At 50.3% G+C, this 27,929-nt stretch overlaps 1 protein-coding gene across 2 annotated transcripts in view; it reads left to right on the top strand.

Annotated features, from left to right (window-relative positions):
- Positions 1-27,929, top strand: part of HHAT (hedgehog acyltransferase) — a 252,165-nt gene extending 224,236 nt beyond the window's left edge. The window contains exon 13 of one of the 2 annotated variants that reach the window (XM_084794948.1): positions 27,700-27,835. Coding sequence is in view for 1 of the 2 variants with exons in the window: in XM_084794947.1 (XP_084651073.1) it covers positions 27,700-27,791 (92 nt within the window). In the remaining variant the exon portion in view is untranslated. Of the gene's footprint in view, positions 1-27,699 lie in introns of both variants that reach the window. The other variant, XM_084794947.1, reaches the window with a different exon arrangement.

The following is a 27,929-nucleotide window of genomic DNA, read 5'->3' on the forward strand; positions in this document are numbered from 1 at the left end:
GACAGGGTCCTTTATAGATACAGGCAGCTTTGCTCAGCCAACTGCCCAGATGTACATTTTTCTGAAGGGGTCTGTTAAAAGTTTGTTTCTTTGTGGACATTTTCCAGATATGTTCAAGTTCATTTGCCTTTTCTTTCCTTTCTTTCTTTCTTTTTAAACTTATTGTAAGTGTAGTTTCTTCTTTTCTGCTTTGTTTTCAGCGTTTTAAGTCTGCATGTGTCCATGCCTGCCTGACCCCTTACTCACGGCTAAGCCTTACTTGGTGTCTTTGGCTGTGTGCTGCCCACTCCTTGGAGATCTGAGAGGTGGTTCTGAGGCCTCACGTGAAGGTGCCACCCTCTAGGCAATCTGTACTTGCATTCCTTGGGCACATAGGGCTGGCTACAGTCACATCTCCTCAAGGAGGGATCAGCTCTCTCCCTGTCACCTTCAGATGCAAGGACCCTGGTTTACTTCCTGCTCACCTGGAGCGATGACCTTGCCTCTTTGGACCTTGGCTTTTGTTCTTTTGTGACTTACCTGTGAACCCTGAACTCTGCAACTCCACCCCAAAGATGGCAGCACAGAGCGAGGATCTAGTCTGGTCAGACAGGCAGTCAGGTATCTTCATGGGAAGACAGGAAGGACCCCTGTTGCTTCTTTGGGGTCCCACTTTTGTTTCTTATTAGCTTACTGCCTTAGTTACTTATATCAACCAGCTTTAAAAATTACTGAATGTATTTATCTGAAAATCCCAGGTTTTATTTTTTTTCAACTAGAGAATTATTTAAAATGACATTATCAGAAATAGACATCTTGCTTAGACACAGGAATCTTTCTGTAGAGGCCCAAGCATTTGCTTGACAAACATGTCATTTGTCACATCTGAGAAATGACAGCATACATTAACACCATTCATGTGTTCGGGAGATTGCTATGTCTGAGGTGTCCCCTGGGTTCTGGGATCTGTGGTACCCTGTCAGTAGAAGTGGGTGGTAAAGGCTTGGGAGACAGACACATGGAGACCTGGAATGTGGTACCCAGCCTCTCAGACACTGGGACTCTCACCTCTGAATTAAGAAGACACCTAGCTCATGGATGGCTGTGTGCATTAAATATGTCTTATCCTGGGCTCAGAGAAGTCCCTACTGTACCCAGTGCAATGGCTCATCTTGAATGACACGTGACAGCACTCAGAGTCATCTGGGAGACGATCTCCAGGTGGGTTTTTGTGGGTGTTTTCGGAGGCTTGGCTGAGAATGAATAGGACCATTAGACTCTGGCTATGGGCACAGACCAAATAGAAGCGGGGAAAGACCAGGGGCTCCTGCCTCTCCTGCTTGACTGAGGACAGTGTGACAAGTCACCTCCGACTCATGCCACCGTGTTGGACTTCAGCTTCTGTGGTGCACCCAAATACACCCTCCCTTCCATAAGTTATTTTTGCCACAGCAAGCAGAAAAGCAAGGAATGCGCTCAATATTGATAATATTCTGCCTCAAGATCTCTTTTTTCTTTCCTCCCAAAAATTTGTGCCGGATGTCCACATGCAGGAGCAATGGATCCCTACCTAACACTGCATAAAAAAAATAACTCAAATGGATCAAAATTAAATGCAAAATCTAGAAGTATCAAACTTTTAGGATCAACGTTCACAATGACTGACAATGGCTTCTTATCAATGGCATCAGAACAGACAGCCAAAGAGAAACGCAGATCAGCTGGACATTATCAAGACATGGGTGCTGCTGCAGGAGGATTGCTGTGAGTTCCTGGCCACTCTGACCTTCTAAGTGAGACCTTGTCTCCAAAACACAAAAACACATTTTAAAAAACGTATCTTTTGCTTTAAAGACATTACTAAGAAGATGAGAGTACACTTAGCACAAGGGTTTGCCACTGTATCAGATAAGCACCTTCTAGTTAGACACTGTAGCTCTATTAAAAATAGACAAAGGCTCTGAGCAGACATCCTTCCGAGAAAAGGATATGCAGAGGGCCCTTGTGCCAGGAAAAAGACTCAGCACCATGAGTCGTCAGGAGAAGTCACCCTGGCTGTCAGAGGCTTGCCACTTCACAACCTCTAAGAAGACTAATAAAAACCAACCAACCAAACAAGCAAAGTAAATAACAAGTTTTGCTGAGGATGCTGGGGAAATGGAGCACTTGTCTGCTGTTGATCAAAACAGAAAATGGGCTTGTCGGGTACAGAGCTACTTAACTCATCGATCTGTTCTTGCGTGTGTGTCCAAGAAAAATAAAAATGTGGGTCCATATAAAAGCTGGTGCATGTGTGTGCATGGCACCATTGCATAGGACAGCCAAACAGGAGAGCCAACCCAGACAGCCACCAGCTGATGACCGGAAACAGTATATGATATATCCCCACAAAGTGGAATGTTGTAAGACTCAGGGTCCACCTGAAGACTTGGTGAGAGGAGACAGCAAACCCCACACCAAGCAGTTCCATTGGTCCCAAGTGTCCAGAGCAGACAAAGCTGCACCGATGGAAACTGGACCAGTGGCTACCCAGAACTGGCAGGTACACAGTTTGGAGGGTGATGACTAGCAGCATGGGTTTCTTTTCTTTCTTTCTTTCTTTCTTTTTTTTTTAAAGGGTGATCCAATATTCTACAGTAGACTATGCTGATGGTGATGCACTTGCTGAATATACCACAAGCTGGGTATATTCACACACATGTAGACGTTGTGTGGTATATGGAAGATATTTCAGAAAGCTGCTAGAAATCACTTAATAATAAACAGTAAATTGGTCTGTATTGCAGGACTTCTCCTGGGGCTGGGCGAGCAAATGTCTCTTCAGCTCAGATAGGGCTTTGGCCACAGACAAAATACACATGTGCACACCCACATGTACTGACTCTGACCAGCTCCACTCTGACTGGCTTAGGGAACCAGAGTGTTTACCGGAGCTGCCCACAGGATCTTGGGTGGCCCAGAGGCAACTGCTTCACTGAGCAGCCCACTCCAGCACGCCGACAGCTCCTCATCACCAGAGCCTGCTGCAGGCAGTGCGAGAGCCGCCTCCTCCCCCCACCTCTGTGATCCTTGGTGGGGGCTTGTGGGTCTCATAACCTTCTTTTAGTTCTTGTCAGCTTTGTGGGTCTCCCAAGACTCTCCTGATTCTGAGAGAGACTTTTCTGTTGGAAGGAAGCAGCTATGCCATAGGCAGACTTGGCCCTTCTCTCTGTTCCTCTGTGCATTTGTCTAATTGTCCATCTGTCCATCTGCCTTACACCAGCCCATTAATTGATCATTTACACTTCTTCTTGTCTTGTGCAATTCTGGTTTTTCCTCTCCATCATTTCTCATTCTGTCAATCAAAAATAATGTTCACCCTGATAATTGATGCCGAAGACCAGAAACTGTGCCATTTGCCGCTTTTCATCCTGCTATTCTGGCATTTTTAATGCTCTTGTGCTTCTTAGCTTAGCATAAGGTGACTTTCCTCGGCTCTCTAGGGGGCATGCTCTTTATCAATCCATCCAGAAACAGACAGATGCCTAGACGCGAAGACCACGAGACAGACCTGGACCTGCTGAGGAGGCAGGGATGTCTGGGCCACATCTTGACTCTGTTAGGCCCTTAGAATGGTGTGTCCTAGTTTTGCTTGTTTGCCATGACAACTCAGTGTTGACTATGTCTGGCACTTGCTGCTGCCCTCAGTCTGTGACTTCATGCAGGTTGGATGCCTGGTAGCTGTGATCCGCACTACTTAGATGATGTTGAATGATTTTGAGGCTAACCTGCTCTAAATCAGCTTTCCTTACGAGTCTGCCCCCTCTGCCATCACTCATCAGTGTGACGTCAGCTTCTCTCTCACCCAGATCCAGCACAGCTGTTGCCTTACTCTTGTCAGCACCACCCTGACACTTAAAATGTGATCGCTCTGCTCTTACCTGTAAGAGAGTCTGAGGGAGCAGGCCCAGGATGGCCTCAGGAATCCGTACTGTACAGAGCACCCCAGTGACGCGCCAGCTGTGTCACTTGGAGAACTCTATTGTAACTGGTCTGCTAATGGCCCCTTAGTTAATAGCATGGGAAACCCCTGATGTCCATTCCTGTGCCCCACAAGTGCCTGTTTCTTCAGCCTGGAAGAGCTGACCCATGGTACTATTCTGGTTTTTGAGTGTTCTCTGTCCAAGTCTAACATGCCTGGAGATTCTTGGAGAAGTTAAGAGCCCGTAGGCCTAGGGAGGAAAATAATCCAAATCAATTCATTCCGATGATCAGCATCTGGGTTTAGACACATACCATTTAGTATCATCACTTTACTGGATTTGAGAGAGCGGCGCTTTGGGAGGTGAGGTGATCGAGGCTGCGGCGAGGCAAACAGATGTTTCTGCAGCGAAGCCCTTACTCCAGAGAGGAGCAGGAGGTCCGTCTGTGCCCGCCTTAAGACACTGTATGGAAATCCAACACTTTCCCTGGTGAGGAAATAACCCAGTGTGTTAACGGTCTTCACAGGTCAGAAGCTGCAGTGGAAGTCCAGGTGACCTGTGGGAATGTGCTAGAAACCACGCCCCTGAGTGTGCATGCATGCTTTTGCATGTGTGTGGGAGCGTGTATGCACACAGGCGTGCACGATGCGAAGACCCTAGGTTGAGGTCAGACTCCTTGTTGATCGCTCACTGAAACAGGTTTTCTCAGGGAAGCCCGCCCAGCGCTCACCCAGGTGGTAGTCCCGCCAGCCAGCTTGCTCTGGGGAATTACAAGGGCTTGATGGCCATGCACACGTGACGTGTTTGTGAGTCCTGGAGAGCCGAACTCCAGTCCTGTTCTCTCCTGGCAAATGCTTAACTGCCGAGCCATCTCCCCGGTTTCCAAGAGGTTCCTAACTCCAGCCACCCAACTGCACACTAGATCCTGTCTCTTTTGCTCGACCCCAACCTCCCTTTCCCTTCCCTGCCTTCTATGCCTAAGCTAATTGCCCCAATTTAATCATTGCACATTATGTACATGTATCAAAGGCTCATATGTGTATCTAGTCATGTACCAATTATCTATAGCGTACTGTTGGGCATCCTTGTTAATTTGGGAGTTTGATATCCAAAACATTGACATGTACAGACCAGGAAATGCAAGGCCTAGACTAAATTCCAGTTGAACATGTAATATTGTGTTAGTCCCTTACCCCTTACCACACGCTTTACAGTTTGCAAAACACCTTGAGCTGCATTTGACCTGCCATGTCACCTCTTCAGTAAGTGGCAGAGACAGGATGTGAACCCGAGGTTCATGGTTTCTTTTTCAGTGCCACCTTGCCAGATATCACACGGCTGAGGTAAAACCAGCATCTCTCCAGCTGCCTGTCTGGGTTTGCTAGTTTACATGATGCTACTCTGTGGATGTGGACCATGAGCTACTAGATAGTCTTGGAAAGAGCTGTGTAAATGCAGCATTCTCTCATCTGTCTAGTGTGTGCATGGGGACTGTTGCATGCCTATGGTGTGTCCAAGTGCGTGTGCATGTCTGTGTGGGTGGGAGCGTTTATATCTGTGAGTGTATAGGTGGGAAGCCGGAGGTGTACACGTCAGTGGGAGTGCAAGTGTGTGTGGGAAGGTATGCATGCCTTTGTGGGTACAAATGTGTGGGTGGGAAGTGTGCACATCTGTGTGAGTACAAGTATGCGTGTGTGGGGAGGTGTGCACATCTGTGTATAAGTGTGGGGGAGTTGTGTACATCTTTGTGAGTATAAGGATTGTGGGGAAAGGTATGCCCATCTGTGTGTGTGCAAATGTGTGTGTGTGTGGAAGGTATGTATGTCTGTGTGGGTGCAAGTGTGTGTGTGTGGAGAGGAAGTGTGCATGTCTCTGTGTGTGAGTGAGGGCAGAAAGGCAAGAGCTCCCGTCTATCGCTGCATCAAGCAGACAGTGCCAACTAGACGCAGATGAAGCTTCCTCCTCTCAGAGCTGCCACCCCACACCATGACGTGCTTCCCCTAAACAGCCCCAGCCAGAGCAGGGACCAAGACAAGTGCCCAAGGCTATGGGGCATTTGTCATCCTCTCATCCACACTGCCACAGTAGTTTCCTCCTCCTGCCCTGTTCTAATGATGTCTGCCAATGTCTGTCAAGTGCTATTTGTCAGTCATTTCTGTCACTTTTGGTACTTTCTCTGCACTGATTAGGATGTATGCCATGGTCACAAAGATCTCTCTCTGTACCGTCTTTTAGAAGCTTTACTTTGTTGCTTTTTCTACTTAGATATTAAAATCATTTGGAATTAATTTTGTAGAATATTGGGAAGTTAAGGTCAAAATTTGGAGGAGGGGTCATCTTGGGCATCAGATTTTCCCAGAAACGTCATTGAAAACGCCATCCTTTCTGCACGGATGTGCAGTTCCAGTGTTTGGTCAGCACTATCCATAGTGAGGTTGTATAGTTCCACCTATATGGAGAGTGACTCGTCTCTTCCTCTTTTGTACGGTATCATTATAACCATGGCACTGGAAGCTGGTGATGGGGAAGTCAGTGGAAGACAGGTTTTGTGTGACCTGCCTGCCGGCAGACAGTGGCGTTCATGTAACCCCCTCATCAGCACTACTGTTGCCCCGCAGCCAGCTTTGGAGGACGAGGGGGGTGAGGGGGGTGTTCTATTCATCTTAATGGACAGACTTTAAATGCAACAGAGTTAACGGCTGGAGCTTCCGGAGACTGTTCACAGGCACGCAGAGATGCATTGAGGGCGGCAGGAAGTGGCAAGAATGAGGGTGTGCTACTCTGAAAACCCTCACGCCACGTGGAAGTCAGGGCTGAAACGTCAGTGTCTCTTCAGAGTTATTAGGAAGTTTGGATGTTTTCTGGCCCATCTTCTTCCCAGAACACACACTGTGTTGTACCTCGTAGACGGTGTAGTTGTATACAGATCTGAAAAGAGCTTAGGGATCGTGGCCCATCCTCACCTTGCTACCCTAGTGCACAGACAGAGACAGAGGCCAGGTCCCACTTCAAGAGGTCTGCACCTGCTAAAGTAGTCTCAGAGCACAATTCAAGAAGGAAAAAAAAAAGCTGTTTGGATGACAGTGGTCCTCATAGGTTCATATGTTTGAATGCTCCGTCCTCAGTCAGTGGAACCATTTGGGAAGGATTATGGGCGTGGCCTCATTGGAGAAGGCGTGACAGTGGAGGCAGGCTTTGACGTTTCTAAAGCCCACGTCATTTCCCAGTTAGCCCTCTGTGCCTAGTGCTGTGGATCGTATGTGAGAGCTCAGCTATCGATCCAGCACGTTGCTTACCCGTCTGCTCCACGTTCCCACCACGATGGCCGTGGACTCTAACCCTCTGAAGCTGAAGCCCCAAATAAACCCTTTATTGTATAAGCTGCCTTGGTCAGGGTGTCTTAGCATAGCTATAGAAAACTTGGTTATGAATCATTCTATTTGAAAAGAGTCCTTTGGAAAGTTAGCTTCGGACATCTGTGATAGATAAACATCGCCATTTTTGCTATGCACCAAGGACATTTAACCTTGAATTTATCATTTCCTAAACACTAGAATAACTTGGTGTGTGGCCTGGGACACTGAGGAGCCTTAGTAGGCAACATTTAGGAGCTTTGTAGCTGGTGAGGCTGCTTTTTGGTTTCATTTTTGCCCATGACCTCCCGTGACCTCCTGTGACCTCCCATGACCTCCCGTGACCTCTGGAGCCCCCTAACACTACTGCCTGGGCCTTTGCTTCAATTGTGAGTGCATCTCTCAAAAGCTTCTCTCAAAGGCTCATCAAATTAATTTCTGTGTCACAGATAACAAGGTTGGACAGTTTGTCTCTGACCCCCAGCTCAGCAGACAAGCCTTGGATCCCACCACACCCGCTGCCACTTTCCTAGACTCTATGGAGACACCCCTACTTGGCACTGCTTTAAAAAATCATTATTTACAATAAATACAACACAATACAGCCCCTTCCGGTACTAGGCAGTGAGTGGTGGGTTTGCTGCTGCCCTGTGTGGTCCCGGCTGCCATCAGGAGAGAAGCTGTCATCCTGGCTGTGCTCCGTGCAGTCCCATTGTCTGTTTCCTCCTACTCGTCCACTGCCCTTCCATCTGAGACTCGGGTGTGTCTCAAGCCTAGGTCTTCTCCCCCAGTCTTTGTGGTGCTGGCCTGGCCCCTCCTGTGTGCTTCCTTAGCCAGTGTGCCCCACTGTGGGGTCCCTTCGCCCTCTCCAGCTCCCAGGGCCCCTTTCTTTCCATTGCTGCGGCCAGCAAGGCAGGACTCTTGTTTGAGTCAGTCTCATCTTGCTGTGCTGTGATTGGCACCTGCTCTCCAGACACCAAAGGGGGAAGAGTGGGAAAATCACTGCTGAATCTCCTCAAAGTTTGGTTCTTCCTCAAACTGCTGACTTTTCTTTTAATTGCTCAGGTACTTGTTAGAGAGTTTTGTTTCAGTGTGATGTGGTTCAAACCATCTCTCTTTATGGTAAATGTAACACAATGTAGCCATGTGACAGAGTACTCAGTACCCACTACTCAGTACTTTGTCACAGCAGAATCAGAGCTTTCTACTTATTTTTAATTATCCTTAATGTGTGTGCATGTCTGTGTGTGCATGTGTGTGTGCCATGTGTGTGTCTGTATGCATGTGTGTGAGTGTGGGTACACATGCACATGTATGTGTGTGTGTGGGTTAGAGACCAGAGGTCATCAACCTTGGGTGTCATTCTCAGGAGCTGTTGACTTGCATTTTGAGACAGTCTCTCGCTGGCCTGAAGCTGTCCAGCTGGTGAGCTTGGGTGACCAGCAACCCCAGGGATTCACCTATCTCCACCCACCTAGTGCTGGGATCACAGGCATAAACTACGAAGCCATGTTTTTGGTCCTTGGGGAACTAGGCTCAGGTCTTCATGCTTTCACAATGAGGTTTTGTTTTGTTTGTTTTGTTTTGGTTTTGGTTTTTTTCTCCCTGGGTATCTTAGTTAGGGTTTCTGTTGCTGCAGTGAAACGCCATGACAAAAAAGCAAGCTGGGGATAAAAGCTGGCTTACACTTCTACATTTCTGTTCATCACTGAAGAAGTCAGGACAGGAACTCAAGCAGGGCAGGAACCTGGAGGCAGGAGCTGATGCAGAGGCCATGGAGGGTGCTGCTTCCTGGCTTGCGCCTTATGGCTTGCTCAGCCTGTTTTCCTTCAGAACCCAGGGCCACCAGCCCAGGGTGGCATCACACACAGTGAGCTGTGCCTAACCCAACAATCACTAAGAAAATGCCTTACAGGTCTGCCTATGACCCCATCTTATGGATGCATTTTCTTATTTGAAGCTTCCTCCTCTCAGATGGCTTTAGCTTGTGTCAAGCAGACATACAGCTGTCCAGGATACAGGGCCATGTCTCCAAACACCAAGCATGTTTGGTTATTATTACTAGAGTATTTGTTGACTGAGCACTTGGACTTAAAAGCCAGTTTGTGAAAACTCTTGACTATAGTAAGACATATTATAACACTTAAAACAAAAGCTCCTCAGCCAGGCGTGGTGGCGCACGCCTTCAATCCCAGCACTTGGGAGGTGGAGGTGGGCGAATCACTGTGAGTTTGAGGCCAGCCTGGTCTACAAAGTAAGTCCAGGACAGCCAAGACTACACAGAGAAACCCTGTCTTGAAAAATAAAACAAAAAATAAAACAGCAACCAAACCTCCCCACTTGCTCCCAGGCCTGGCCTCTGGCTTTGTAGGGGGTCAGGTCATCATTTCCCAGCATCTGACGCATCTTCTCACTGTGTGATCTGCCTCCATCCTTTTAGGTCTGATCAAGAGGCTGTGAACACAGTCCTTAGCCCTGGATCAATCGCTGAGAGACAAAGGCCCCAAGATAAGGAGGCGTTGAGTTCTGGTTTTTTTTTTTTTTCTTTATGGAAAAAGTAATATCTCTTGTATTTCCCTTGAAAATGTGTCACATCATAATGAGGAACATTTTAAAGTAACAGAAAAGAAAGAAAAATGACCTGTGATCTCAGAGTGCAGAGATGACCACTTCCTGCCTGCCCTTTGCTGGCATGCCTTACAGAAATGCATCTTTATCTTCAGTTTGCAGATTTTCTGTAATATCAACTGTGGACTGTAAAAATGATTATGAGCCCAAACTCTAAATGAAATGTCTTGTTGAATATTTAAAATAACATTGAGGAATTTAATAACAAGCTGGCCTTATCTACACATCTCCAGTTTGCTCATTATTTCTAAAACAAAAAAAAAAATGTAATATCCCATGTGTTGCAATTTGAGGTAAAATTTCATAAGCCCCCACCCCCCCCTCCATGGACCAAAGTATTGGGTGGTTATTATCAGCTTCCTAAGAATGTCAAGGCAAAACTGGGCAACGAGGAGTTAGACGACAGCACTGAGGCTGCACGGCCACCACCAAACCTTAGGAAGGCTGCTGTCTTTGAGAGTTGAGAGTTGAGAGTCTGGGTGGATCTTTCTCATCCTTCCCAGCATAGGTGGTGTCTGTCTGTCCTCCCTGTCAGTCTTGGTGGTATCTGTCCATCCGTGGCATCTGTCTGTCCAGCCTTGGCATCCTTGGCCTTCAGCTGCATCTCTTTGGACCAGTCTCACCACATGCCACTTTCTCTGCCTTTCTGTCCCTGCATCTCTTTTTCCTCCTTACAAGCAAGGCTTCCTTCTTGGCTCTAGAGACTTCTAATGGAGAGTGGCTCAACTTAGCCTGATTTCCTCTGAGGACGCCCCCACCCCACCCCAGCCCCCAGTCACATTCTGAGGTCAGGAGTCATGCGGCCTGCCCCTTCCTGTCCCTTTCTTACCCACTGGCCACTTTCTTCTACCCAGGGAGCTGGTCAATATCTGTGTGTAGCTTGTCTGTAGGCATCCCTGTGCAGAGCTGTGGCCGCTCCACAGGCTTCCGTGGGTCCCAATCCCATGGCACTGAAGGAAGAGTTCTCATGAGTCGCGTTGGTTTTGCTTCTTGGTTGCTGGTGGCCTCCAAACTCCAGCCTTCCTTTCCGTGTCCCACCTCTGAGCAGGCCACTCACAGGACTGGTCGCTCTTATTGCCCTCCTCTCCCAGCCCTTCCCTCCCCTCCTCCACCCCTGCGCTTGTGCTTTGGGGAAGTTCCCGCCATGGAAATCTAGCTGTCAGCTCACAGCCCCAGTGAGGAGAGAGCCTCTTGATCCTCCCTCAGCTCACGTGGCCCTGCTTCTCCACAAAGCCTCGTTGTAAGGGAGGGGCCCTGGGGCAGATTCTTGGGTTCTTTGTTTCTAGGTAATGGCATATCTTCTTCCCCAACATCAGAGCTGCTTTTGCAACCACAAATAAAAATGTTAAAGTCAACTGAGTGCTGACTGAAGACCCTCCTGTGACCGTGCAGCCACCGAATGCTTCCTGTAGGGGAGTTGCAGCCATGCGTGCATTACCCAGGCCTTCCTGCTTGGTCCCAGCAGCCTTTGCTTCTCTCTCTTCTGCCTTCAGTCAGCTCTGGACTTAGTCATTGGCTGAGGTTTTAAACTTTGCTCTCGACATTGAGCCTGCTAATTTCACTGCTATTTAGTTGTTAATCCCTAGACCCCGAATTGACCCTCACTCGTGTCAAAGCTGACTGATTTTGTAGCTCACTGCATGCATTTCCAACCTCTCTATAGAGAAATTAGTGGCCATGGGTATTGTATGCGCGATAACATACAGTGTAAGATTAATCTGAAAATTGCACAGAGGCCTGAGCATGCATTGTGCAAAAATGCAAGCACAGGTTGTCTTAGACACTGGGCACATTTGAGTCAACATGCCCACATGTAGGAACTGAAAGAAATCTAGGGTTCAATTCAAATGATGCCAGGATGGAGCCTTTGGGAAAAAACACTCCAGTCTAAGTGTAATGATTTTATAATTTATTCAGACTCAGGCATCCAGAACTCTTTAATTTCATGTTAAGTAACCCAATTGGTATGTGTGAAAACAGCTTTATGTAATTTGAAGCCTTGGAATTGGCCCAACTGTATAAGATTGGCTTCCACAAATGCTTAAGGAGGGTAAAACGGACAAATGCAATATAGTGTCTATTTGGGCTGTGTATTCAACGCCAGTGTGTAAGGCAAGAGGCTATCCTCGAGTTAAGGGGCTATCCTCAAGTACAAGGGGCTATCCTTGGGTACAAGACTATCTGCAGTTTGGAATCTTGTCTGGATTCCCGCACAGACACCCTTTTCCCCTAAGTCTAAGCTCAGAAATAGGGACTCCTGGCATAAAACCACCTCAAAACAGCTCCGCAGAACCTGGGATGCACATGGAACCCTGGCTGAGATAGGAGGACCAAAAGTTCTCAGCCAGCCTGAGCCACGTAATGCCATCTGCCCTGGACTCAGCTTGGCGGCAGGCAGAATGCTTGCCCAGCACCTGCAAAGCCATGGGCTCCATCCCAGCATAGACGGCAGGGGCAGGACAGGCCCGGAGGCCTGAGGGGTCAGGCCCACACAGCTGCAGGGCCTGAACGCAGACAGTAAGGAGAAATGCTGGAACCACACGTAGCTGCGGCTGCAAGGAGCTGTATTAAAGGGTCTCAGCATCGGGAAGGTTGAGAACCACTGTCTTAGAGGCTCTGCTGTGGCGGGCGTGGTAAGCTGATAAAAGGGTTGGGCTATCTGTGCATTCCAGAGTTTAAAAGGAAGGAGTGAAATATACTTTTACTGAAAGAACAAATATAGGGCCAGGGCGGCGCTCAGTGGTAAAGGTGCTTGCTGAGTAAACATGAGTTTAGACACCATGTAAGAGCCAGGCGGGGCCACAGAGCTGTAAGACCCGTGCTGGGTGTGTGGAGTCTGAGTGGAAGAAGCAGAAAAAGGTGGGTCACTCTGGACAGCCAGCCTAGCTGAAAAGTGACAAGCATCTCAAGGGAACCAGAGAGCGATGGAGAACGGAATGCATTTTGTTACGTTTCTGTTGCTCTGATAAACACCTTGGCCAAGGCAACTTACAGCGGGAAGAGTTCATTTGTAGCAACTCCAACACCATCAGAGCGGGGGTGTTTACGGAGGTCTAACCTGTGGAAACAGAGAGCATGCTGGGTAGATTAAGCAGAAGAGGTTTAATGCAAGGGGAGGTCCTCAGGCCTGATGCACACACCTCTCACAGGGCCCTAGCCATCATGCATCACCAGTGACCTGGGGTGCTGAGACCCCAGGAAGAGAACTCTGAAGAGGCTGGGCTCACAGATGGCAACAGGCAGGCCATCCCTCCCCCTTCCTCCTCCCTTGCTCAGAGTGGAGGAGCAGAACAGCTTAGTGACAGGGCCAGGGCCATCTGCACAGACACTCATGTAGGCACCCTGAGAAAGCCTGGAGCTCAGAGCCAAGAGAGCCGGCCCTTCAGCTTGCTCCTGGTGCCCCCCAGGGTAGGGCTTGGATGGTAGTAATGGAAACACAGAACCCCAGGAAGCTGGAGATGGGAGGCCCCGGCCACCTGGATCCTGGACATGACAGGGGTGGAGGAGAGAGGCTGACTCACTCACTACAGCCACAGACTGGCTCTGACTGACAGAGGACCCAGTGTGCAGAGCTGGGGGAATGATGGCAGAGCCGATACAGGCTCCAGGGCGGAGCTCTAACCACGTCTGAATCAGTATGAAGTGGTACATCAGTGGAGGGGACGGGCAGATGGGAGAGAGGAGGAGGCAGGCGGGAAGGTGAGGAAGGCAGAAGAGAAGGGGGCAAATACGCTGCGTTTCCTAGCTGGCCAGCCTGAGGTCTGAAAACAGCAGCATACAGCCTCTCCTGCCTGGCTCATGTGACCTCCTTCTGAGTTTATGATGCTGTAGCTGTTTTGATTTCCCCACTTAATAAATAATTAGAAGCAGCAGAGACTCAAGCTGCTCCGGAGGGCAGCGGCTCTGCACACGTATTCCAGCCGTGCCACCCACAGCACTGTGCTCAGCCATCATAGCCGGTCCTGACGAGGCAGTGAGCCCTGGGCCTACCTCGTCTGTGGCATCTGCTCCGACTCAGCGCCTTGGCCTCGCTCTCCTGGGGTGGACAGCGGCAGAACACCCTCCAGGTCAGCATAGTGATGGCTTCTCTAGGGAAGCAGCCTCAGGCTGGAGAGGAGAGGACCAGACAATCCCCAGGAAAAGGAAACTGAACGAATGAGGAGATACCCAGGCTTAGCGTTTGTTCCTCACCACACTGATGCTGGTGATGGCCCAGTGGGCCTCACACGGCCTAGGCAGGGCTCTCCTACTGAGCCACGCCCCTTAGCCCTTCAATCTCACTCTCAACTGAAGGTACAACTTCAAAGTATGCCCCCACTGTCACACTGCCTCGTAAAGGTTCTGCAACCTCTCCAAACACCCCCTGAGGACCAAGTATTCAGATACAGGAGACTGCAGGGACCATTTCTCATTCAGACCACACTACAGTATACATTCATGGAAATCACCAAGATGTGGAACCACTGGGGACAAGGGGGTGGGGGGTGGAAGAAGGGACAGTGTGGTATTTGCATTTTCAGTGTTGCAGTTGAGACCGCCCCCCCCCCAGACTGTTAGTCCAGAAGAGAATGGAGTGGGGAAAGCCCATCAAAGGACCATGGCTCCCGTTTCCTGGCTCCTGTATAGTCCTCAGCTCTATCATGGCCTCCCGTTTCCTGGCTCCTGTGTAGCCTGCTGCTCTATCAGTAACGGCACTGTACCTGAGGGCCTCCTACTCTAACCCACAAGCTAACCCAGGCCGCTTCCATCCAGTCCTCCACATCTTGTGAGGCCCCTGCCTGTGGCCAGCTGCCTGTGGTCCAGATGCCCAGCAGAGCAGTGTCGACAGGGAAGCTGGGTGTGGCAGCTGCAGCTTGCTCGGTGTTTGCCCTGCTGAGGGCCCCAGCTGATCCCAAGTCCATCTGGCCTATAAGTTAGAGCTGCCAGAAGGATCCTGGGATGGGCAGTGTGTATACCTCCCAGCTGGAGCCTAGGATCCAGTGGCATGTGTCTGCTGTCCCCAACAGACCCACACTTGGGGCCACCACACTGAGGGGAACACACTGTTCTTCAGGCCTTGTAGATGCATGAACTTCTTCCTGTGTCCTCTGAGAAAGGTGTGAGTCACCTCCTATGTCATCACTGGTCTAAACTCTTTACTAAGACATTGCCTGTCTTCTGTCCAAGCTTGCTGGAGCGCCACGTTCTGTCTGACATGGGACTCCTGTTGGCCTGAGCCTTGGCGTGCCACCATGTTTGTAACTGGACTTGTTCATAGGCCTGAGATCTTTGAAGCCAGAAAGCATCTGGAGGGGCCAGCTAGTTCCCTCTACTTGTCTCCGCCCTGCCCCACCACCCCAGACAAACACCTGTCTTGGTTACTTGAGAGGTGTCTGCATGGCCTGAAAGCTGTATCCTGAGGACCAGGGTGCTGGCCTTCACTGGGAGGTTAAGACACTGCCTGTGACCCACCCCTGCCCACTGGCCCTGCCTCTGCCTTCTGAAGTGACATAGAATAAGTCTGATTCTCTTTGGCCTTTATCCGCTTGGGACATTGGCTCGCATGCACCTACATGAGGTTCCTTCTAGACCCGAAAGTGTTGTACCTGTAACAGTGTCTCTTGGTCAGCATACCTCAGCTCTCTCAGCCTGCACGGCATCTGCTTCTATGCCTTTTCTTACCCCCATGTCAAGCTGAATGGCCCTCCTAGTCCCCATTTCCCAAGATGACAGCAGCGGCGACCTTGGCTCCTGTCCAGGTCCAGTGCCTGTGTTCACTCATGGTCCCACACAGCTGTGTGATCTGAGACTCCTAGGGAAGTGGGGTCCCTAGGGAACGACGCCTACGGCAGCAGAAACCTCTGTGACTGTCAGCAGAGCCCTTGGTCTTTGGGGTGCATGGCTTGGATAGGAGGGCCCTGCACTGGACAGTGACGTAAGAGCCTTTGCTCCACCCCTGGGGAGTTATGATGCACTTTGAGGAGAGAGGGCGCCTGGGGCCTGTCCTGGTCCCAGCTGCCTCTGCAAACCCGTGCAAGTGTCATCATGAGTAGCTGCAGCCTTTGACAAGCAGTGAGAGGACAGGCTGATCACAGTCCCTGAGCCTGGACACTGTCCTTACCTCTGCCCCGCCCATCCCTGAGAGGCCTCTCCCAAACACCATTTGTAGACATGGGACCCACATTTTTCTGAGCTGATCTGGACACATTCTGGGATTCTCCTTTTGAGAGAGGCAAAGGCAGCTTCAGTTCTGATCTGCACTGATGAGGTCAACCAGTGACTCAGACCCCACCCCCCACCCCCCACCCCCCAGAAAAACCACAGTCAGCCTGCCATTAGCCAAATGGCAGGAGAGGGCAGGAGAGAGCCATGATGGTGCTGCCAAGCCTGGTTACCATTCCTGGATTAAAAGCAGTGGCTGCTGAGAGGGAGAGTTCTCCTCTGTGAACCCCAGCTTCCAACTCTGTCCTGTTTCTTAATTTACCTGTGAGCGAAGCTGACTCCTGAAGATGCAGTAAGTGGGCTGGTGAAGTGAGAACACGGTGTCTTTGACAGCAGGTGGGAACGTGTCCTTCCTTGCCCCAGCTGCTGTCTCAGTTCCCAGCCCACTGTGGTGCTGAGAGCTCTAGGAAGCTGCTGCTGCTGCTGCTGCTAATGATGGTGGTGGTGGTGGTGGTGGGGGTGGGAGGTGGGGGTAGGGGTGGTGTTGGTGGTGTTGGTGGTGTGTGTGGGTGGTGGTGATGATGCAGGGAGCATGCTCTTCTGTTTGTCCCAGAATTCAAGTTGAGTCACTTGAACTCTTTAACAGCTGCGGCAGGCATGGGACATGTCAGCTGCACTTGCCAGCACCCCTTTCCAGATGTGCGCTCGGTTCCAGTGGTGCTTTGCTCCCTCTCTAGAACCTTCTGGAGGTTGCCTGACATTGATAGGAGTTGGCAGGGCCGTCTTGGCTATGTCTAGGTCTTCACTCTCAGTACACAGTAGGCTCCTCTCTCCCAGGCCGACCCACAAGTACAGATGGTGCCTGGACCATGGACATTTCTGTCTGTGGACTACATCCAATGGTCTGGGGAACAGGCAGAGTAGATGGACGATGTGGGGTCTGGCTCGGGTGCTGGAGTAGGGACTTGCAGCTTCCTAAGCGAGAACTGTAAGTTAGGGTTGTATCTGCTCCTCCAGCTCCGTTTTACCATGCGTGTCTGGGAAGGGAAGAAGGAAGGCCATTTCTCACTCCTCAGGAAAAAGCTGTGTGCGCACGTACATGTAGAGACCACACCCCAAAGCTAAGCCCCTTTCTTTTCAGCAGATGTTTATTGCCGGTCAGCAAGCTCTAGGGATCCTATTGCCTGTCCCCCTAGCGCTGGGGTCGCAGACACAGGCCCCGGGACTGGGGATGTCACTCAAGGCCTCAGACTTGTACAGCATACGTTGTACGCACTAAGCCATCTGCTCAGCTCCCATCTGTGGGATCCTTCTGAGAGCTCGGCTGACTGTGATTGACCTCAGCCCAAACCTATATTAAAAGGGAAATTCTAGAAACAGTTAGTAAGTTTCTGGCTGTTGATCTCCCTGAGAACCGTGATGGAATTGCCGTGTCATCCTACCCTATCCCACCCTGTGCATGAGTCACCTCTCTGGCCATTTATGTCCACATACTGGCTCAGTGACCCATCACCCAAGTGGCCCCATGACCCACTAATCAGCAATAGCTCACTGCTATGCCGCATGCCTCTGCCACTCACCTCCTTTGTCTTAGCACGTAGGCCTTGCATCATCCCCCACTGTCCCAAGAAGAAGAAGGATTCCAACAGAGAGAGAGAGACCACATTGCTTTCGGTCTTCGTCTCTGACTGTGCTTGCCTTATAGTTCCACTGTGCTGCTGCCACATATGTAGAAGAAAGCCTGCTGCCTCAGCATCCGCTGGTCTTGACAGGTATGAACAGATGTGGATGAGCACACAAAGCCCTCGCAGCGTGTGGCCTTCTGGGTCAGGAGGCAGCTTTCCGCAGCGCATTTGCCAGGTAGGCAATATCCACTGCGTTGTGTAGCTTGGCTATGAATTAGCAACGAGGCTGTATGGACAGACCAAGAGGAGGAGGAGGAGGAGTTGAGAAAGCCTTGGCAAGATGGTCTCTCGGCCACAGTGGCTGGACCAGCAACAAGTGCTAGGGACAGTTTCTTGGGAAGCAAGTGTCCCACCCTGTTTGCTGGAAAGAGAGGATGTGTTTGTAGGCCCCGCCTCCTGCTTTCATGTCAGGGTGAGGATAAGAGACTCTGGCGAGGTCTTCCCCGTTCTTTGATGTCACATGAAACAATTTTGCTTTGTGGCGGAGAGTGCTTTGGTAAGCGCCTGCTGCTTGTGCTGGGAGCTGGGACAGGATGAGGAATGCGCAGAAGTTGACTTCATCAGGATGTGAAATTGACTGTGAACAAGGTGATTTATATAGGCCGCTATGGGTGCTGTTTCAAACAGACACCCAGCACCCTAGCAAGACACTCCTGCTTAGAACGGCAGCGCCTTGAGGGGTCCCAGCGCCCTTGCTCCATCTCCCAGCTGATGCTGCTGGGGGGGTGGGGGGAGGTGTCAGGCCACAGCAAGAGCTGAGGGACTGTGACTTTGACAGTGCTGCTGAAGGGCCCCTGAGCGCCTGGATGAGCCCTTCACTCCACAGACAGAGTCTAGCAATAATGGAGGAGCAGGGCGCAGGAGTGAGAGCTCACCACACTTGGTCTGTCCCCTTCCTCCTGCAGTGAAGGCCCCAGGGACAGGGGTGCCCACGAGAATTAATGACAATGAATGTCTGAAGAGGCAAGACGTGGTGGTTTCTGTGGTTCTTGCCAGGGGCCTTGAGTACCTGGGGTCAGGGAATAGCTTGGGATTTAAAGGGGAAGAGGCTAGGCTGGGAGGTAAGGCGAGGCTGAGGCAAGGCTACCCTGGGAGGCGGCCTGCTTGGAGCCTGGGGCCTGCTGTAACCTGAAGTGAGCAGTGTGTCTCGGCCTGCAGCCAGGTGCACCATGAAACCACTGTAGTTAACAGTGAGTTGGAAGAGCGGTCTGGCTTCTCCGATCCTTGGTCTCCTTGTGGGTAAGGGATGGGGTGCACACTTTATTGCTGTGAGATTGGACAGAGCCGCCAACAGTTTGAGCTAAAGGAATGCCTGTGTGTAGTCTACTGCTGGACAGCTCTGGCAGAAGCCCTTCCCTCGGCATCCTGGGGTATCTGGAACAAGTATGGCCCCTGCACTCACAACATCCGTGACCCCAGGGAACCTCTTAGAAACTCCCAGTCTTGAGTCTGAGCCTCCTCAGAAGCTGCAGGATGGGGTCCTGCTGCCTGCCGGTCAGTAGACCTCCCTGGCAACATGGATGCAGCCTCCGCCCCCCACAAGAAACATTATGTGTGTGTGTGTGTGTGTGTGTGTGTGTGTGTATGTGTGTGTGTATGTGTGTGCGCGAGTGTGTTTGAGGTGAGAGGATAACAAGGAGACAGGTCTAAAACCTGGGTTTGGGTCCAGCATTATTCTTAGAACCCTAAGAAAGGGCAGGCAGGTTGCTCAGAGCGCCCATCTGCGCCCCTGTGTGCCTGGAATGGGCAGAGATGTGCACACAGCTTTGTGCTTTTCACCTACCTGTCCCCAGATCAGTAGCCAGCCCTCTGCCGGGAAAAGGCTCCTGCCCCACAGCTTATTAAAGAGCTAAATTTAGCCCAGGAGGGAGGGCCTTGGGCTCAAGACCACTTGATGAATGGCTTGTGGGATCTGGCTACAGCAACTGCAGTAAATAGGATTTAAATGAAGCACCTCGCCATTTACCCCCATCCGATCTGAACATCATTAAACACAGTATGCTATTGGGAGCTGCACTTTCAACGAAAGCAGTCATGCCAAGAGGTATTTGAGTAATTAACGGCATGGTGATATTAAACCTCACAGGGAGGGGCAGAGCGAGGCAGGACACCTGTGTTTCTTGAATCCTGAGCTAGCAAATTCAAATGGCACTGAGGCAACAGCTGAGGGAAGAAATGCCTTGCTCTGATCAGAGAGTAAACAATGCAGAGCTGTAAAGATGCTGCTTTCACTAGCTTGCAGGTGCACCTCTCTTTAACACTGGTGTAGCCTCTCATGTGTTTGCTCAGTACCAGCCCTGAGAGTTCTGCCTGCGGCTGGCCTCAGTGAGAGAGAAGCTGCTTTTTGGCCCTCAAACCCCTCAACCCCCAAGACTGTTGCAGCAGTGGGTCTCTCAGAGAACCTTTGGTGGGTGACTGACAACCCCTGCATCACCCAGCGACTCAGTTAACCTCCTCCCACACGGCGTGGATAGTGCTGACTCGGCTGCGGCGTCAGCCTGTCCTCTGCCAAGTCCCTCTGCAGGGAGAAGAAGGAGCATCTATCTGAGAAGCCCCTGTGGAGGAAGCAAGGGCTCCAGGGGCCAGAACTGGGTCCTGACACACTCACAAGAACCCTTCCTCCCTCCCTGGGAGGATGCAGGACTGAAGACAAAACATTATGTAAAAACTGAATTGTGCTTCCCGCACACTTTGTCTGAGCCCTTGGCGCCTCTGCAGCCTAGGACCGGTCTGTGACTTGGATGTCTGATTGGCGCCTCTGAGGTTTTCATTCTGATGTCATTGAAAACAGTTCGTTCACCATCAAGAGCACCGTCTATGTGTGTGCAGTTGGGTGGTGTTTGCCAGCTGTGTGAATATCAGGAACCAGCCTCACTCTCAAATTATAGAATGTTTGCCTGGTGTGACAGTGCACAGACATGATCCCAGTACTGGGAGGACAAGGCAGTTTGGGGCTAGCCTGAGCTACACAGCAAGGCCTTGTCTCAAGCAAGAGATGAAAGGAGAGGGAGAGAGAGGCAGGAGGTGGATGAGGAAGTTAGAGAAACTGCCTCACTGCCCCACACGAGGCTCTCAGTGCCCTTTGCACATGTGCTCCCCTGCCCTAGCTCCCAGCACCCACAGACTGTTCCCATTATAAATTGGGTTACAATTTATGTAAATGGAATCATTTACTATACATTATTTTATCAAAGGCTTCAGCCTTATTTTTTTATTGTAGTAAGTTATATACAACTTAAATATGATTTTAGCTATTTTAAAAATAAAGTTCAGGGACATTAAGAACATTTGCCCCTGGAAGCATTGCAGGTGTGGCCTCTGTGTCACGTGTTAGAAGATGGCAAAAAGGAAAGAGGCTGTGTCTGTAATCAGTGTTCTGACCCATGAACATCTGAATGATTAGTAACCTAACATTCCCTGGAAAAAGCGAGCCAGATGACCGCCAGTCTGGTACCAGGCAGGCCTGGAAGCAATCTCAGGATAGGGAGCAAGCCATAGACCAGAAGAACTCTGCCTGGGATAATGGACCCAAGAGAGATGACCGCCCCCCCCCCCAAGGGACCACTCGGGTGGGATGGCAAGGAGCAGGCTGGAGATGACTACCAGACTGGTGCCATGGGGCCAGACAGGAAGCTAGTTTGAGATGACCACCAGTCTGGCACCACACAGGCATAGGGGGTGGGGCATGTGTCAGACCATACCAAGACGACCCTTGCCCAGCGCCATAGTGCACAAGCAGAGAATGACACTCCTGAGACCACCCCTGAGATGACCCCAGACACTCAGAGACCCGGGTTGCCAAGGGTCGCCAAGAGGAGCAAGTAAGTGATGGAGAAACAGAAGAGCAAGAGAAACAGAAGGACACGGGTGCAGTAAAGGGAAGCAGAACTAGAGACATAAGGATAGTGAGAAACAGCCTGATGTGAGTAGCCAGTGATGCCACCTGGGACCATGGTGGGGTCCTGGCCTGTGCTGCCATGGGGGGGGGGCACATCTGGGGTTGTGGCCCTGCAGCAGCCAGGGTCTGTTACCACCAAAGGCCAGGCAGATATCCCTGGTCTGGGCTGCCACCTAGGGATATGTTGATGTCTGAGAGCTGTGCATAACAGGCCCCACTCCTCACCTGGGCATTGTGGGACAGCTGGTCCTAGAGGCATGAGAGCAGGAGAGCTGACCCTGCCCCTCACCTGCTGCAGCACTTGGGAGAACAGGCCCTGCACCTCACCTGGGCAACAGGATTGAGCTGGCCCCGGCTGCAGGGGTTGCGGGTGAGCTGGCCCCAAGGGCATGAGAGTGGGAAAGCCAGCAGGCTGACCAGCCCAGACCCAGACCCAGGGCTTTGTGTTGGCCCACCCCACCATGCTACCTCATGCCGGAGTGCATGAAGGGGAGATCCAAAACTTCAGGATTTCCATGACACAGGGCAACAACAGGACATCCGAGAGGAGTCCCAGTGAAGACCCAGTATCCATAGAGTAGCATAAGCCAGGGGCCTCGTACCAGACCAACGAGTCATTGCAGTGAACATTTGCAAGCAAAGAAGTGGGGACAAAGGGCATACCATGGGGCACACTGTCACCCATTACAGCTTCCACAGTGAGTTTCTTTTTTCTCTGTTGGGGAGAGATTGCAAGGGTGGAAAGTGGGTACGAGGGGTCGGGGGAGATGAGTGGGATTGGGGTGCATGATGTAAAATTCACAAAGAGGCAATAAGAAGTTTTAAATTTTTTGCATTGTTATTTATAGCTGTCATTATTATCCAATCTCTGGAACCTGCTCGGTCTCACAAAATGGAAACTTTGTCTCCATCAAGTACTTCTTGTCCCTCTCTCCTTTCAATCCCTGCTAATGACAATTCTGTCTGTGAATTTGAACCACAGCATCTGTGGGACTTAAAGACATTGTACTGTGCAGTGAACCAGACACAAAGGAACAGACATCTGATCCCACCTGCATGAGGCCCCAGTTACATTTGCCAATTTCCTTTCTGTCTGGCGTCTGCGTGTTCTTGCCACATTGCTCATCCGTCTGTGTGGGGCCTTCTACCTTCGTGAACGTGTTATGACTCTGTGTGCAAACATTTCCTGCAGGTTCTGCTTTGGAGTCTTCAGTCACATATATTGTAACTTATGTTTGATTTGCTATCTGGAGGGACATCCATAGTGGTTGCCACAGTGACAGCACCATCTCACCTTACGTGTTATGTGGGAGGCACACTGGTGTGTGAGGATGTGCACGTATGATATGCCTGTGTGTAGAAGCCAGAGGACAAGCTTGGCTGTCACTGTTTTAAATTTATGTGTTGGTGTCTTGCCTGACAGCATCTCTGTGTGCCTGGTGTCCACGGAGGCCAGAGAGAGCACTGGATCTTCTGGACCTGGAGCTACAGATGATTGTGAGCTGGCACGTGGGTGCTGAGAATTGAACCTAGGTCCTCTTGAAGACCTTAACTGCTCTTAACTGCTGAGCCATCTGTCCAGCCTGACCATCATCCTTAAACCTTGCTTTACTTTGAGATGGCATCTGCCACTGTTCTGGCAGCAAGCCTAAGGAATCCACCTGTCTCTCCTCCCCAAGCTGACACTGAACATGCGCTCTGCTGTACTTGTTCTCACGTGGGCTGTAGGGATCGAACTCAGGTCCTCATGATCCCCAGCCCATTACCTTTCTAATGGTTTTTCATTAGAGTCTCTCCTTCTTCTGATCCCCTTTTCCCTTCCCAGAGATTCACATTTTGGCTTCCAGAGACCCTTCTTAATTACCTTACCTCAGCCTTCCCATGTTTGTTTGTTTCTTTTTCAGGCTGTTAAAACTGCTCAGAGAACAGCTCAGTCATGATAACCTCAAGTAAAATCTCACTGCCTGGTATTCCGTAGCTGTCTCCCCCTTGTTGGCTGTAGCCACTGCACGAGTCACCATATCCGATGTAACTACCTCTACCATATTAATGCCATCGATTCCAACTATACGGTCATCCCAAATGACTCTGCTGTGCTCTCGCTACACTTACATGAATTTAACAACACTTGTCTGCCAGATGTGTCCACGGTCTTTTGCAATCTATTCATAGCATCTTGAGTTGCCAGTGATTGTCTATTTAAACTTACCACTTGCTTATGTAGTAAGGTTAAGCTGTCAAAAGCCCAGAAGTGTCTACATCTTTGAATCTGGCAAGCTGGGAGGAGGCAGAGGGAGACTAGTGTCTTATCACAGGACAGGTCCTTTCATCTCCATCTTCTAATGGCTGCCAAGCCTATGGACCACACATCACAGTGGTCCTCAGAGGGTTGCCGCCCTCATCTGAGCCTGAGGCTGATCTGCCCAAGCGTGCTTCCACTGCCTTGGGCCACACCTGAGCTTGGTTAGCACTACCCAGGGATGCTCAGGTTTCGCCTGGAGCCAGGCACATGGAGAATGAAGTATTACTGGAATAGTTGGAAAGGTGGCTTGTGGTCCAGGCCTTTTGCTTTTGGGCATAGGGCCTTGCTATGTTGCCCAGGGTGTTCTCAAATGTTTGGATGTATATGAACGGCCTCAGCTCCAAGTAACTGTAACCATAGGCACGCGATGTTGTATATCCCTAAAAATCTGCTCTGTGCTCCCACTGTGTAGATGGGGGAAGCAAGGATTTACTAAGGTGTCATGGTCCAGATGACAAATGTCCTGACTGCTGTCTGGTTGCCTAACTGCCTCCTCTTTTCATGGTACATATAATACGAGCAGGGGGGATGCTCAGAACCTACCTCCCCACGGTTGAGGACCCTTCTCTCTTACAGGTAGATTTCCTAGAGGTGGTGTCATCAATCATCGCTGTTCTAGGCCCAGCTTTGGATGAGTGAAGCATGCCTTTAAGCAACATTTTGGGTACTTTGTGGTTTCCTTTTTCTTCTATCCTTCTCCCCCCTTTTAAGTCCCTAACACTAGATAGGAGAAGAAAGGATAGAGGGGAAAGTGGGTGACTTTATCATTAGACAACTTCCTGCTGATTGGGAGTGTGGAGTTCCCTGGGGGTGGGGAGCTTGGAATTTGATCTTTGCCACCCAGATATCTAATTTCTCCTTGTTTCTATGCACACAACTACTTGACAAACCGCAGCCAACAGCATCTGACCACCAACCAGCCAGCAACAGCCTTTCAGGGCCCTAGCGTTTATGCATCCTCTGAATAGTCCCCAAAATTCAAAACTTCACACATTCACAGAAACTATCTGTAGCTGGTGAAACCCGCCCCTGCTAGGGCACAGGCAAATCACAGTCACCTGCTGTGAAGCAGCCTCTTATCCCCACACCTGGGATCAAAATGAAAACATATTCCCATAACACTTCTGTGTCTCCTAAAGAAACCAAACTTACAAAGTTCTCACTGCACAGTCCTACATGCCCATATGTGCAGGTGGCCTTGGGGTTCTCTGTTGACCAAACACCCACTGATGCCTCACCCTAAACACAGCTGACGTCCAGGAGTACCCCCACTGTCTGAGCCATCATCTGTCTTTCCTTCTGTGCAACCCACTGAGGACTGGGTATCGACTGGTACCTTGAAACTGTGTCTCAGCCACAGTGGGGAGAGCTGCCAGTGTCCAGATCCTAGAACCACAGTGGAGAGAGCTGCCCATGTCCAGCTCACAGAACCACAGTGGAGAGAGCTGCCCATGTCCAGCTCACAGAACCACAGTGGAGAGAGCTTGAAGATTCACGAAAATACCCACCTGTCCTGAACGGCATCTCCTGTCTCCGCACCCGCATGTGCTCTTGGGACTCTGGTTATGTGTTCGGTTGGAAACACAGTGATTCCAACTGTAGCTATTGAAGCGGTTGTGAGGCAGAGGGAGCATCAGTGACTCGTGTCCACGTAAGAAGAAGAGAGGACACAGTGACAAGGGTGGAACCCACACAAAGATGGAGGCAATGGTTAGAAAGGTGCAGCTGCGAGCCACAGGAAGACCAGGAACTCTTGCCTGGAAGCTGGAAGGGCCATGGAGTAAGACTCCCCAAAGGGAGTGTGGCCCTGCCAACACCTTGATTTCAGAATTATGGCCTGCAAAAACTATCACAGACTATACCTCAGTTGTTTTAATCCTTTAAATATGTGGGCGTTGGATACAGCCACCAATAGGTGACACGTGACTGGCAGACACGGATGCTACCCTACCGGGAAGGTTGGGAGAAGTCCAGGGCTCGGTGTCCCTCTTGTCACTCTGATCTTGCAGGAGATACACTTCTGTGGCCCTTCCTTTTCTCTGGTGCCTACATTTCTGTCGCCATGGAAGGCTTTGGACCACTTCACTCTGCGTTTGTAAGCACAATAGTTAGGCTGTTTCTGTAACACTGGTCTAACCTTTGAGGTTCATGACTTTGCCAAGGCTAGGATGGCGGAGTCGTCAGGGCCTAAACACAGTGATGCAGAGAGCCCATATTAATAAAAAGTGGCAGCCAGTGGCTGTCAGAATTCCTTCCCATCCACACCTCTGCCCACAGGCACCCAGCCCTATGCAGCAGCTGTGTCACCTGAGCCCACCCTTTGGAGACCTGAATACTGTCACCTGTCTCTTTCCACCTGTCACACTCTTGCTTATCCTGCGTGGCCCAGGTTCAATGGGCTTTGTACACTGCGCATTCTGTTACCTGGTGTGCAGGTTAAGGATGGTACTAAACCCTGCTAAGCGTGCCTGTCTTAACCTGAGCTGGCACAGGGACACCTCTAACACAAGACTGAGCTGTGGGGCATGGCTTCTGGTAGTGTGCAGCATCTCCAGACACTAATACTAAATACAAGAGCAGAGATCCTAAGATGCGCACATCGCAGAAGGAGCTGCTAAGAGCTCTGATGTTTGCTTTTACAGATCTGTTTGTTCTTATTTTTGTGTATGAGGGTTTTGTCTGCGTATGTATGTATATGTAGTGTGTGTGTGCCTGGTACCATGAGGCCAGGCCCATCTAAGTGGGACTTACAAATGGTTTTGAGCTGCCATGTGGGATCTGAGAACTTACTGCAAGAGTGGTAAGTACTCTTAATGACTGAACCATTTCTCCAGCCCAAAACTCTGAGAATTCTTTTTCACAAGATATATGTATTTATTTAACATGTGTGTAGTATGTGTGTGTATATGTCTTTGTATGAGTATGGTGTGTGTATACATGTGTGCATGTGTGTGTGCCTGAGTGTATGTATGTGCACCACGCACAGCAGTGACTGTGCGGGCCAGAACAGGACATTAAATTCTCTGGACCTAGAGTTACAGGGAGTTGTAAGTCACTACGGGGACGCGAGGGACTGAACTCTGGTCCTCAGTAAAAGCAGAAGCATTCTGAACTGCAGAGCCGTCTCTCCAGCCCTCAGTTCTGAGTTTTGAAATCTCATATTCAACTTGGGGTCTTCCCATCTATGTGCTAAATATGGCACTGTAGTCTCTGTAACAGCAGGTCTGTGTTTGGAGATTGACTATGGTTCCCACAAAATGTCTTCTCTTCGGGTTATTTGCTTTGGTCTCCGCAGGACGTACTCTTTAAAAGCATACCCTATTTCTAAGTGTGTTTGCTCTTGCAGTAATGTGACCATCCCTTCACAGTGGGCCCTGATGAGAACACAGGACCCCAGCTGCTGGGTGCAGACAAAGCTGGCTTTCTGGGAGGCCTGTTTTTCCATTGCTATTTCCTTGGGGACAATTTGTCAGGAAGGAAGGCCTGACCAGGCCTTCTAACCATTCTTTTTTTTTTTTTTAGCTTTATTTTATTTTTATTTCATATATGTCTATGGCCTGCAGATGTGTCTGCACAATACTCGCAGGGCATTGTATCCTCGGGAACTGGAGTTACAGATGACTGGGGGTCACCGTGTCGGTGCTGGGAATTGAACCCAGGTCCTCTGGAAGAGCATCTTCAAGATGCTCTTAACCTCTGAGCCATCTCTCAGCCCCTTCTAACCATTCTTGCTCTCTGCCTCTTCACACAGGCTGGCCATGGGTGACCCTGTCTGTCCTGGGATTCCTGTACTGCTACTCGCACGTGGGCATCGCCTGGGCTCAGACATACACAGCCCGCTAACGCTGCTGGGCCAGGTCAGCCTTGCTGTCAGTCTTCAAGGAACATGGCATTTCAGCTGGACCTCGCACTCAAAGAACATCCCTGAGGGACCATCTCCCACTCCAGGACAATCCCTGAGGGACCACCTGCCACTCCTCT

Source organism: Acomys minous, assembly GCF_964271855.1.
Source record: "Acomys minous genome assembly, chromosome: 1".
In the NCBI taxonomy this organism is placed as follows: Eukaryota; Metazoa; Chordata; class Mammalia; order Rodentia; family Muridae; genus Acomys; species Acomys minous.